Source organism: Xyrauchen texanus, chromosome 10 (assembly GCF_025860055.1).
Source record: "Xyrauchen texanus isolate HMW12.3.18 chromosome 10, RBS_HiC_50CHRs, whole genome shotgun sequence".
In the NCBI taxonomy this organism is placed as follows: Eukaryota; Metazoa; Chordata; class Actinopteri; order Cypriniformes; family Catostomidae; genus Xyrauchen; species Xyrauchen texanus.
Genome location: NC_068285.1, coordinates 34,125,725 through 34,140,123, shown reverse-complemented (window position 1 = coordinate 34,140,123; position 14,399 = coordinate 34,125,725). Strand labels below are relative to the sequence as shown.

The window sequence follows — 14,399 nt, the reverse complement described above, 5'->3', positions numbered from 1 at the left end:
CTTTGACTGCTTACGCAACTCATTTCTAAGAAAAAAGCATCGGTGGGGTCAGATCGCCCAGGTCCAAAATAACATAGCCCCGTTTTCGTGAGATACTACAGTACTTGGCTGGCCTCAGATTTATTGTACCTCGCTTTTCTGGTGAAAGATCATATGTATGTGGTCAATGGCAACCCAACCTCCCTCTCATGTTACGCCCTATATATAACATCCATTCCTCCAGCACCTCCGTTTAACACCCCCCCCCCAGCCTTCCCCCGCCTTCTCCCTTTTTCCCTCTCCACTTCTCCAGAAGCACTGTATCCATTCTGGCCCAGACTGCTCTGTCTTTCCCTCTCACGGTCTCTCTCATTCTCTCTCTCTCTCTCTCTCTCTCTCTCTCTCTCTCCTGTCTGTCACCCGAGCTTCCTCTCGCAGGCTGTGTGTATTTACCCTCTCTATCCGCCTGGCAACGGGGCTGCATGCTCAGGATTACCGGAGGCCTTGAAACGTCGGCGCCCACTCTTTCTTCCTTCTGCTGCTGACTCCTGGACTACGGTAGCCACGGGTGCGAGGGCCTGTGGAAGAGTCTTGCGCTTTTGTATATTTTGGTGTCCTTGATTTCACGAGAGTTCTCACTCTACAATTCTTTCGGAGAGATCTGGAGTTGTGTGGATCTGTAGACACTGAGAAATGGATCACTCTCTGTTCGGATGTCTGCGGAGCCCACATGCACCAGCCCAAGCCCTACACCCGGCATTCACCCAGTCTTCCCTGGCTTTACATGGCCGCTCAGACCACGTCTCTTATCCTGACCTCCCTGGACCCTCGCCACCCTGCAGTTACCCAGGGGACGAAGGCAGCTTCGCAGGAGCTCATCACAGAGTTCACCCCACTCCACAGCATCCACACCACTCACAACATCATCCCTCCTGGCACGTCCAGCAGATGCCCTTGATCGGTGGCGACCGTCATGGCCTTTGCCTGCCGCACCCTGAGGCCACTGTAGCAGAACTTTGCAGTTCAGGAGGAGCAGGTCCTCAGGGCCTGTGCACTGGTAACACAACACAAGCTGGGAGTGACCCCTCTGGGGTGTCATGTGTACCAGGAGAATTTGGGAGAATGACAATATCACCTGTTGAGCCAGAGCGACGGAATAGCAAAGGAAAGAGTGACAGTTCAGGTACGCAGTTCACACAGTTTTCTTCATCTCATTCAGTTTTAAAATGTTGATCTGTAACTTTCTCACTAGAAAACAATCTTGAATAATTGAATTAGAAAATATATATTATATTTATTTATCATTTATTTTAAATATGAACTCTTCTAGTGTGTGTTGTGATTATGTTTTTTTATTACTCATCAGATTATCTAAGAACAGATTAGCCTATACCAAAGTCCTTTACTTTTGTCAGTAATATGCCATTTGATATATAGATAATTTATTATGACAAGTCGTCTGTCTTTGTGATCGTTGTTGTATTAAAAGGACAGGAAATTTTGTCTATTTAGACTTTGCTTTAGCTGGCTTTGAAATATTAATATTAGTTTTTAGTTTAGGACCATAGCTTGAGGCACAATGGCAAAAATATTTTATTTTTGTTAACTTAGTCAAATAAATATTAAGAGAAAACATATCCATCAGATCATGATTTATACAACTTTAAATGGGACAATTTATTTAGCTGTATATATATATAAATAAACACACAAACACACACAAACACATGAATTCAAGATAAGTAAATATTTAAATACTTTATAATGAGAATATAAATTATTTTAAATATTAAAACCGATTTAAACTATTCAAAAATATATATTTATATTAAATATATAAATCGTTTAAAAAACGTATACATTAAAATAGAATTTCTTAAATAATTTATATATATCAAACATGTAAACAAAATGTTATTGTAGTAAATTAGATTTAGTTCTGTTCTTTAGTTCTACGATAATACAATACCACTGGAGTTAGAAGTGACATGGGTCAAACTGAGAATAAATATAAAGAAGAGAAAGTGCCATTAGCTTTTACACATTTGATATTCAGATGTTAATTCACACACACACACACACACACACACACACACACACACACACACACACACACACACACACACACACACACACACACACACACACACTTAGTTCTAATCAGTACACGAACCGTCTAGAAAAGCATGCAACCTTTCAGACATAAATCATAATGTGGAGAGGTTCTATAGACACGATCAAAAACAGCTTGAAGGGAATGCTTCATCATTTAAAATGAATCAGGTTTTAATGAAATAAACAGAAAATGTGACAAATAAGAAAGCTGAATGAGATGTACACACCACAGTGGTGATTTAATGACAGGGCTTGGTGTTGAGGGGCTGCCCTGCATTTTCTCTCATCAGTCTCAGAGGTGTAAGTCACTGTGGCATTTTCTCTTAAGGTCTTTAATAGCCCACAGGTGAAGCCTGCTGTTAAATGCTCGCACTGCCCGCAGCTGCGCTTTTGATACCCCCAAACACATACACACCATTTATGGCTGGGGAAAACAGTTAAAGCTGCAGCTGGACAACTTTATACAAAATGTGGTCCTTAAATTTCGAGAACAATAGATCATGTTACACCTGGCAATCTGAGCAGCGTGTCATTGACCTACAGTCTTTAACAACAGAGCTATAGAACTTAATTGTTTTGTACAAACACACAGAGTGTACTGAGATCTTGCCATCAAGCTATTTTAATTGTCATCTTTAAAGAACTTTAAATGAGTGAATATTTTCTTACATTGAACACCCAAAAGACACTGATTTTTAGCCAGGTAACCAGTCTGATTTACCTTTGCTGTAGTTCAAATGAATTGTAGATTGAATTGACTGCAATTGGAGTATTTTTTGGTCTATTTATTCATGTCATGCAGGGAGCCTAAACATATTTTTTGATCAAGGTGATTGTAATTAATGGCACGGTGGCAGACTGATGGATAGGCCCAATGCTAGTAGAAAATTCGTGAGGGCTTCTGTTGGCACTGAATGTGCCTTTATACCAAATCCAATTTCCTCCTTCACTCTGTTGGCAGTTATCAAAGTCAGTGTGGTTTTCATTTAGAGCCACATCACGTGTCTCGATGTTGCAATGATAGGCTGTACAGATTATAGATTATTCCGAAAAGTGACTTTGGATATAAAATATGAGCTTCAAGACTCATAATCTTGTGTACTATAAAAACCTTGGATTTCTAGAGCAGTTATATTTCCATTCCGCTTTCAAAGTAGTAAAAGTTCAACATCTAAATCACACCGTTCCTAAATGGCAAGGCAAAAGAAATATATTGGAAACATATTTTCCTTTTAAATATGTTCTGTCTTTTTTTCTATAAACAAATTGTAATGAATTATAATTGATGTTTCCTGTCTGTTCACACCTATACTGTGATCAATGTCTTTATTGCACAGATCATCAAAGCATTTGCATCAAAAACTCTACAAAGTGTGAAATTTAGCAGAATACCAGCGAAGACAAAAGGCTTTTGGTGAAAAAAAAGAATAAAATAAAAACGCCCTACAACTCACTCTCTGTTATATTATAGATATCCTTATAAATGCAATCAAATGTAACTTGCATAACATATATAATGAGTGGAATAGATACTGTGTATAATATAACAAGTAGCTTAATTTTTGAAATACCTTTAAGTATCTTTGACAATCCTATTTCAAAATTGGCAAACCTCATGCAAACTCAACAAAATGAATATCTTATGAATTCTTTGCCTTTGAATCGGCACACATTGCAGACTGATAAATCCTTTCGGTTCCATTGTTGCTTTTGAAAAAGTAGATTAGGCAGCACTGAACTAGGCTTTGGCAAAATTGTCTATTTTGTACAATGGTGCTTTATGTGATGACCTATTTTAAGGAAAACTAATAAATAAAAGGATTAGTGATTTTACTGCATACTCCCCTTCAAATGCACCATATTTTGCAGATTAATTTGACCTAGTAAAGACTTGTACTAGACTTGCCACAAGACTTCTTATATTGCTATTACTACATTATAACATATTGTATAACAAGCTTCAACCAGCAGTTGCATAGAGTTGCATTTAATTATTGTAAAGTTTTTTGGAGCAATCAGTAATATTCCTTGGGAAAGCTTTATATATTCTGTAAGCAGAGGAGTGTGTGGAAAATAGAAGGCAAATTGATTTGATTGTTGGAGAGTGTGAACGAAGCCCTGTTGATTCAGGCCAGATCTGAGTGCACACTTTTCCTTGCCTGGCCCTTCTCCGCCTGCTAAAAGCACTAGAGCCATATCACCATAAAAAAGGGAGATTGGCAGTCCAAATTGTTCCGCTTTCATTTTTATTTTTGTTCGTTTATTTTATTTCTGGGCCCTGCAGTTTATCACACCATCTTATTTTCTCACCCTTTTTGCTTTTTGCTCAAGGTTTTCCTCCCCTTTTTTCTTTTTTTTCAGAGCATTAACAGCAACTGGAAAGAGATCTGTTTTTCATTTCAGAATCCCAGGATGGGAGCTATAAGTCAGACGTGAGCAGTAAACCAAGGAAGGAGCGCACAGCGTTCACCAAGGAACAGATTCGGGAACTGGAATCAGAGTTCGCTCACCACAACTATCTGACACGTCTTAGACGTTACGAAATCGCTGTCAACCTTGACCTCACAGAGAGACAAGTATGTCCAATTCTGAGCCTGTTTTCACATGTTACTGTGAGACTTAACATTGATACTTCCAAAAGTTTTGAGTACTGCATAAAATTGTTCCTTTGCAAATAGGCTGACTATTTAAAGTGTTTTTAAGTTGATATAATGTAATAAGTGCACTGATTCACAGTAGTCATTCTAAACAAATTGAATAATGTGCCATCACTTGCTGATCTTAAGCACACAATATAAATGTGAGCTATGTGAAAATATATGTTTCATTAAAATTAGCAACCATGTCCCTTTCCAAAGTACTGTAGATTTGGGATACTTAGGATTATGTGCATTTTAAATGGCTGTGAGTGTGTGTGCACTGATTTTTTTGTTGTTGCATTGATTGTACGTCTCTCAGATATTTCAGTTTTTATTGCAAACAATGAGCCAAAAGCATCTGTCTTGACTAATGTCAGCTACTGAAATGGTACACGGGTAGTTGAAACATGAAATACCTTTGGGAGGTTGTCATGTCCTGCGATGTGACATGCTATACTGATCCATCTAAAGCTATTTGAAATAGCACTTATTCGTTATAGCTAATTCATTTATGATTATTCTGCACTCGGTTTTTATGACCTCATTTTAAATGAGTCACAGAACCTAAAATATACATTTTAAATATTATACTGTATATTGTTATATATTCTTAAAAAGTTTAACCTATTATTTTGATGTCGGTGTATAAAGCTCACATGCATGTTATGCAAATATTTAAAAAGTTACACTAAATGGCATATATAACCATCTATAATTATTTCAGATTAGACAATGATAAGGTGTTGCTTCATTAAACTTTTTTAAACAGGGTAGGAAAATCCTTCCTTTATATCTCTGTTTTAATATACATGCTGGCAGTGATACATTGTTCAAAGTGGCCTATACGGATCTCACCCACCCATTACTGAGAATTGCATTCAAGCTACATTGTCTTCACCTACAAAGAAGTCCTATTGTATAAGCAACTCACCTAGGATTTGCATCTTTCTGTTTCAATTCCGTTTTCCCTCCCTACTCCTACACACAATTGCTTTCCATCCAGTGACTCTCAGCACAGATCCAATAAATCTGTGGATGTGGGTTGAAGTCAGATCTTAAACAGAAACAGCCCTGGTGTATCGGTCATCTTATTGTATTAATCTTAAATGCAACTATTTATGAGAATCCATACAGTACCTTTAAAATGTTTGAACACCTACTCTATCTTCATCATTTTTTTCCATATTTGGAATACAAGTAAAATCATCAAAACTTTGAAGTAACACAAATAGAAACCGGGGAATTGTGTAGTGACAAAATAAAAACAGATATATAAAGATATGTTTTATCCAAGCTAAACAGCATTGACGGAGTTACCATATGCCACATATTCATATGTTACCTTCTTTTCCTTCACTATTCGGTCCAAATAATTTTAATAAAAAATGCTGTTTGAGGAGAAATAAATTTAAGTAAATTGGTAAACACTTTAAAATAAGGTTCCATTTGTAACATTATTAACATTAACCAGCAATGAAAAATACATTTTAAGCATTTATTAATGTTGGTTAATGTTAATTTAAACATTTACTAATACTTGTTTTTAATCAAAAGCTGTATATGTAACATTAGTTAAAGCACTATGACCTAACATGAACTAACAATGAACAATTGTATTTTTATTCACAAACATTAACTAAGATTATTAAATGTTGTAAAAAATATTTAGCTAATTATTAGGCCAAAATGGTGACCTAATGCATAAACTAATTTTAACAAATGGAACCTTATTGTACAGTGTTAACCAGTAATTTTTTAGTTGTAAATTAATATGCATGCACAATTTATATTTGTGTACAAAACTAATTTCAACCATTTAATCACAAGCCTTTTATTTTAAGAGAAGCACAAATTCAGTCATGCATGTCCAATCTTGAAATAATTTTTAGTTACCACAGTCCCCCCCAAAAGTTACCACATTTCCATGAAACCTTTATTGTATTATTACTGCAATGAGTTTGGACAACGTTTTCAGTTCCAACTCGTCACCTGACTAAAGTGTTTGTCATTTAAGGTAGTCTGCATGCTCATTTCAGTACTCACTCTAAAATACCTGTGCTGTGCTTCCTAAAATATTCATCTCAACCTAATATAGGCCCCCTATCAAGCCTGCCTAGGTGGGGGGAGTCTGCCGCCACGCGGTCCAGATCTGATCGACCCGTTTTAGGCAGAGGCATGATCATCACTGCGGAGACGCAAATACAGAGCAAAATGTTGAGTCAGGAATTGGAGATAGGAACGTGGCCTGACGGGCAGCCAGGAGTTCTGCATCAGCACATAACTGACCAGGTGGAAATAGCCTGGAGAGCCAATGCAAGTTCCCAACAGAACAGTCATACACTCAAATAATGGACACAAGTGACTATGAGGAAGTTTAAAGATTAAAAGCAGATATGAAGGACCCTTTTGCTCTTGCCCACAAAGCACATGAAATGAGGTGTTTTGCTTGGTTTATGAACATATGTGCATATGTGGGACTGTGTGCTGTGCTGGCTGAAGTTTGTTAAAGAAAGCTGTAAATCTGTCTCTCATCCAATCTGATACACGTGCAGATATATACACAGTATGCAGGGTGCTCTGATACAGCGGGCATAATGGTGGTTATAGAGTGGGGGTCTATGTGCCAAAACAACTCTTTCTGGAGAGTGCCATAACACACACCATAACACATGTTCCCACAAAGTGGCATTGAGTTTCCCTGAGGCAGATCTTGGATACCTGTATTGCTAGGAGACAAAAAAAAAAAAAAAAAGTCCTATAAACTTTGTGTGTAGTTGATTACTGTATGCTCTTAATAACTTTGCCAAAATATAGTCATATGGTTGATATATCGGGTAACATTTTAAAAAGTAATATGCTTTAATATACTTACTATACAAGACTGTACTATTCTGAAATTATACTTATGCAACTATACTTTCAGTGAAATGGCTTGATGAACACAGTTTTCTTTCCTATATGAATGTATTTGCTAATGAAAAAGGAAGCTTGGCCAGGATATATCAAAGGGTTTGTTGCCTTTTTCTACCTGATCTAACCCTTAAAACTGGTTTTACTGTTATAGCTAAAAGGTTGATTTAATGATTTTGTAACAATATAATTAATTATTTTGTAGATGGTCTCACATTTTTTTAGTTTAACAATTTTTGTGTTAACGCATTTAATCCGACCCATTATATTCGGGACCAAATTTTGTTTTGAAATTTTAAGGGTCTAAAATGATATATTGTATACACAGAGTTTTCAACTATTATATAATAATAATAATATATTGTATTATTACGTGCAACTGAAGCAAGTAAAAACTGCTATAACACACATACAACTAACATATTTGATACATATAATGTTTCAAGGGTCTATTATTTGTTTATTGATAAGATAGCTCTGGCTCATACAAATCATGCTCATAGGACAAGTAAACATGCAAGTAGTCACAGCTGTGATCAATGGGAAAACCATCAATGGGAGATCCTTATTTTTTAATAGGTAACTGATTGACACCCAGTATAAAATTGCAGATTTCAAAGTATTGTTACAAAGTAAAAATAAATATTAATTTAGTCTTGGGTTATCATTTCCTTTTCACAACAATTGCCTGTTAGTGAAAAATATATATTTGGTCTACTTCATTGTTTGCATTTTTCTATTGGGCCAAAGAGTAAAATACATCTGCCCACAGAAATTGGGATTAAATGGTTAAGGAAACATTTTTTTGTTTTGGAGGGACTCTCTCATTTTAGAGAGCATTTTGTTGGTTAAAAATATGCCCCTGATTGCAAGACGAGGCATTAATATTTTTTGGTTTGATATTTTTAAACACATATAATTTATATTGTAAAAGGTACATATGTTCAGTTATAGAAGTACATTGGACAACTTCAAAGGAGGCGTACACTAAAAGACACAAAACCTTTAGCAATATTTCTCTTTTGCACAGGTAAAAGTGTGGTTCCAGAATAGAAGGATGAAGTGGAAACGAGTGAAGGGAGGGCAGCAGGGGGCCGCTGCACGAGAAAAAGAACTGGTGAACGTAAAGAAAGGAACTCTCTTGCCCTCTGAGTTCTCCCCAATGGTGGGACTACACCATCCAGTTGGTTCTCCCAGCAATGAGGATGACAGTCATGACAGTGACCAGAGCTCGGAGCATGCACATTTATGATGATTGGAAACCAGCGGAAACCATCAAACCTGCCAATTTCATCAGGAAGCAACTTTGTTGGTACTCTAAAGGCCATTAACAACATATCCTGGGCTCTGTTTTGTTATTTCATTCTGAGTGGTTTTGGGATTGTTCTTGGTCTGTGTAACAGATGCTCAGTGGGTTACAAACCAAAGCTCGGCCCCAATGGAACCTAATTTTGTGGATTAGTTTAAATGAAAGCCAAAGGGGTTTAAAGGTGTCCCCACTTTACCATATGTAGAAAACAGGTGGGCAAAAAGTATACATTTTCACTAACGTGCAACTTTAATTTTGAGACTTGTAAATAAATGTATGATCGAATGTTGTAAACATTCCACATGAGTGCCTTGGAGGGGATTTTTGCACTGTTTTAATTCTTGCCCTTACTGATTGCTACTGTATTTACACAGATTTTGATAACAACATTGCTGAACATGTCTACATAATGTGAGGCAGCACGGAATATGTTTTATTCTCGTCCTTTTATAAAGAAACAAAGGACCCCATTAATTACAAATTGCATCTCAATTGTTGTTTAAAGGAATATATGGGATAAATACAAGTTAAGCTTAGTCGACAGCATTTGTGGCATAATTTTGATTACCACAAAAAAAATATTTCGACTCGCCCCTTCACTTTAATAAAACAAAAATCTGGGTTTATGTGAGGCTCTAACAATGGAGGCCAATCTGAAAATATTAAAATATTCACTATTTTAAAATTATAGCCACAAAAGTTAAACAAAATGTGTGTTAACATGATTTTAGTGTGATAAAATAACTTAACCTTTTCTATGTTAATTCATATTTAGATTTACAACTGGGTTGCCATGACGACAGACCACCATACACCATATTATCCTGATCATTTAGAAGTCCACAGCAAAAATGGCGAACATTACAGCTCAAACAATACACGCGTTTTAACAGAAGAATATTATTAAGTATTAAGTGCTTTATATAACTATAAGCTTCCCATTTCTGACTTTAAACCCTCTGAAAATTCCCTTCCATTGAATGTGCCTGTAACCTCAATTTAAAAAATACAAAACTTTTTTAGAAAAGTCAAAATATTTTTTTCTGGGTAATCAACATTATGCCACAAATGCTGCCGACTGAGCTTAACCCAGAATATCTCTTTAATGTATTGGATTGAAGCACACACACTGATTTGAATAGTTTGTGTATGTTATATTCAGCATGTTGTGTACTTGATCTGCACATACATTTAGGTTGTTAGTGAAATGAGTTGGAACTGATATATGCAATCTTTTGAAAAACATTTTAATTTAAAAGAATGACAGAATATTGCAGGGGGAAAATATTACGGATATAATTTCACTTGCCTTGTTTTGGGCTTGTGAGTCTATGGATTGCAAAAATAGTTCCATCATCACTAAAAGAGTTTACAGCAATAAACTCTGCCTATATATCTGTTTATATGTAATTACTCTGGTATTATATTGTAATACCATAATAATTACAAAATGATTGCATATTTACGAACATAACACTTCAGTGATATTTTCTGATCATTTCAGCCCTTGTAAATGAATAAACGTTCACTTTTTAATAAATCGCTTTTCACAAAAAGCATTGTTAAAACTCATTAGAAAGCCCCTTTTAATGGAAATATTACAAAGAGGATTATGTGATGTAAATGTTATGGAAAGCCATGTTGAAAAGTAATATTACGGTTTGGCATGTCTGTGAAGACCACGTGAGTGAGCATTCTAATTTCAGGAGTGGCACTTTATCGAGTCGGCCAACTTTTCAAACGTCTTTGCTCATATGAGAGCAGCTGGTGATTCGATAGCAGCAGAAGTTTGGACTTATTTGATTTGTGGCTTCGTCATTCCCCCTGACACACAGGCAAAAACCCAGGCTAAGTGGATTTGTTTTCAGTTGTGGTCAAAGCCAGCTATGCATTTTCCCTCTGTGGAAAAAGTTTTAATTAGCCATCCGATTTAGATGTTTGTGTATGATATACTGTGATCAAAGTGAGACGAAGAATGATCCTCTTGGGGAAACAATTCGTGGCTGCAAGAAATGAATGGGAAATATATTTATGACCCCACAAACCCTGCCAAACACCCAGATCCACTGATCATAGCCATGTCTAAACAATGCATGATGAATATGGCCCGTCAGAGGCAGTCCCAAACAAACAAATCAATAAAAAACATGAGCAAATAAACACAAATCAAGGCAAACATGACTTAGGTATGAAAAAGTCACAGCAGATCATAAACAAAGTGGAGCATAGATACAAACAGGTAAAGAGCCAAGCCTTTTTTAATGGCTGGTTTTCTTTTTTTTTAACATAGAAATGGACACTTCAAACAAAAACTTTCATACTATTTTAGTTGATGTGAAGAGGATCTTAATGCAGAAAGAGATTTAATTCTTGAATGTGACCGACAGATGATACACAGGATGATTGTCTTAAAGCAATAAGCTTCAGGCACAGAGGGGGGAATTCAATAAGAATGAATTGTGCCAGCATGATTATTGTTTTGGCACCCAGTTACTTTAAATGATTTATGCAAATCAGGTAACAGCACAATTCTTGATTTTGTGAGTCGGATCTATGGGGCATGATCAACAGAAAATGTACATAAATACCTTTTTTTAAATAAATTCTGTTTACTGACAGTGCATTAATTTTGGCATGCAAATAGCACTATTTGTTGTACATAAAGCTCAATCTACAGAATAATAAGACTAATTCACATGGAAAGCAGACATGTTTGACTATGAATTTACTTAATTGACAAAGACTTTATGCTCTGTTTCAGCACATTTTCAGCACATTTAGCCTCTGGTTGATTGTGGGTGGTTTATGATGCAGGTTTGTGGGAGGCCTGGGTAGCTCAGCAATTAAATAGCTGACTACCACACCTGGAGTTGAAAGTTCGAATCCAGGGCATGCTGAGTGACTCCAGTCAGGCTTCCTAAGCAACCAATTGGCCCGGTTGCTAGAGTGGGTAGAGTCACATTGGGTTAACCTCCTCATGGTCACTGAAATGTGGTTCTCGCTCTCGGTGGGGCATGTGGTGAGTTGTGCGTGGATGCTGTGGAGAATACCATGAAGCCTCCACATGGTCAACAAGCCACGTGGTAAGATGCACGGATTGATGTATCAGACGCAGAGGCAACTGAGATTCATCCTCCGCCACCCAAATTGAGACGAGTAACTACGCCATCACGAGGACTTAGAGCACATTGGGAATTGGGCATTCTAAATTTGGGAGAAAAGAAAAAAAAAAAAGATGCTGGTTTTTGCACTGAAATACCACACGTATAAGTGTCGCAAAAGTGTCTTTATGTTGTTCTCCTGAGCATATAGAACATTCTCCAAATTCAGCCAGTGCGTGCAATGCAAGAGGAAGATAAAAAAGAAAAGAAAAGTGGTTGTTTTAAAATACCTCTGGCCCACGTTACATTTTGATCCTGAATGAACCTTCTACCTTGACCCCACAGGGAACAACTTTCCTTCAGCAGGAAGGGTAATGTTGTCCTTTCTCCATGCCATGCCAAGAACAACATGGCCAACTGAAGAGTTTTCCACACGGGGTCGGAGTGTCTGCTCAGCCTCCTTCCAAAAAATTATTTAGGATCATTTTCAGTGCAACTGTAGGTGTTGATAGATGTTGTTCACTGAGGTGCGGTACCCTAAATATGATGTGACTGTTGTTATTTTCCTTTCCTTTTCTGATGGCTGATGGCATTCATTGAAGACAAAGGGAATGTTAACACAGGTAATGAAACCTTTTTTATAGAGGCTCAAACTCTGTGTCAGTGACAGACATGTCTAGAGAGTATAATGACTACGGATATGCCTGCACTGAATTTGTCACTTTCTACAAATGGTTTGGGTCAAGGCGAGGTCATGATGCATCTGGGACACATAAAAAAAAGAAAAGAAAACTCCATATGTGTAAAGACTTCAACTGTTACATATTTATTTAAATAATTGTAAACAACTTGGAATTAAGGTCACATAAATGCCCACAATCTTTTGTATGTGCCATTTTAATTACAATCTTTAAAAAAAAAAACACCAAAGTAAATTCTATGTACACGTCCTGTCAAACGTTTGGACAGAGCTACACTCATTGTTTAATAATCCTATTTCCCTGATTAAGTACTCAAAACTATTAAATAACACAAATGGAAGGGAATTCTGTATTAAATAAGATAAACTTCTTTTTTTCAGTATTTATTCATCTTTGTTTATGTTATTTAATAAAAATGAAATGTTCATTGTTAGTTCATGTTAGTTCATAGTGCATTAACTAATTTTAACAAATACAACTTTTGATTTAAATAATCTATAAGTACACTACCGTTCAAAAGTTAAGGGTCACTTATTCATTCTTTATTTATTTATATATATATTTTTCACATTTTAGAATAAAGTCATTATAGTACTATGGGAATTATGTTGTGACTAAACAAAATCCAAAATAAATCAAAACTATGTTATATTTTAGTATCTTCACAGTCATATTTTGCCTAGAATTTACAGACATGAACTCTTGACATTTTCTCAACCAACTTCTTAAGGAATCACCTTGGGATGGTTTTTAAACAGTGTTGAAGGAGATCCCATCTATGTTGGGCACTTATTGGCTGCTTTTCTTTATTATTTGGTGCAAAAAAAAAAATATTATAAAATTTAAGTTTTGTAATTAAATAAATTAATATGGTGGCGCAATAAAAAAAATCTACAAAACTCATTTCAAACATTTAAATATACGCCTTCAGATCAAAAGATTTTTAACATCATGAGAAACATTTCAGGCAAGTGACCCCAAACTTTTGAGAGGTAGTGTACTTGATAAAATTACATTTAAACAAGATCAATAAATGCTTGAAAAGTATGGTTTATTGTTCGTTTATGTTAACTAATGTTGTTAACTAATGATAAAAAATGGAACCTTTTATAAACTGGATTACTAGTATATAAATGTATCTTGTTGTGAATTTAATAGTGTTTTTATCTGATGCATCTTCTTAGTTAAATTCATTAATTCAAAACTATATTAATTTATTAACACTATCTTAGCTTCTCTTCAGTTAATCTAAATATTTTAGCTTCATGGAAAAAATTTGTTTTATACAGAGATTAATACATATGCACAATTTATATATGTCTATAATCATTTATATTTGTTATTTCATGCATTTAATCTTAAACCTTCAGATAAAAAGGTTTTCAAAATAAAAGAATAAATTCAATCAGCTGTGTCCAAACTTTTGCCTGGTCTAGTGTATATAGTGTACAATGTTTCTTTGACATTTGTATTTTCCAATATGTTCCAATGTGTATATTTTAACCTGAATTATGGTGATACTAGGATTATGCTGCAAAACAGATTAAATAATAGCAGCTCAGAAAAATCCAGTGATGAGGTTTAATCATAATATAGCCCGTTCAGTATTCGACTAGTGCTCAGGAAACACTTCTGAATAATAAGA

At 35.7% G+C, this 14,399-nt stretch overlaps 1 protein-coding gene across 1 annotated transcript; it reads left to right on the top strand.

Annotated features, from left to right (window-relative positions):
* Positions 1 to 321: 321 nt before the first annotated feature.
* Positions 322 to 10,505, top strand: LOC127650875 (homeobox protein MOX-2-like). The gene is made up of 3 exons (XM_052136509.1): positions 322 to 1,162; positions 4,498 to 4,670; positions 8,674 to 10,505. The coding sequence occupies exons 1-3, from the start codon at positions 673 to 675 to the stop codon at positions 8,893 to 8,895; spliced, it is 885 nt and encodes a 294-aa protein (XP_051992469.1). The 5' UTR covers positions 322 to 672; the 3' UTR covers positions 8,896 to 10,505.
* Positions 10,506 to 14,399: the final 3,894 nt, after the last annotated feature.

Excerpts from the sequence above, each read along its gene's own strand:
- LOC127650875 (XM_052136509.1), top strand. The coding sequence starts at position 673 with ATGGATCACTCTCTGTTCGGATGTCTGCGGAGCCCACATGCACCAGCC. Across the intron at positions 1,163-4,497 it reads AGGAAAGAGTGACAGTTCAG|AATCCCAGGATGGGAGCTAT; the intron begins GTACGCAGTTCA and ends TTTTCATTTCAG. Across the intron at positions 4,671-8,673 it reads TTGACCTCACAGAGAGACAA|GTAAAAGTGTGGTTCCAGAA; the intron begins GTATGTCCAATT and ends TCTTTTGCACAG.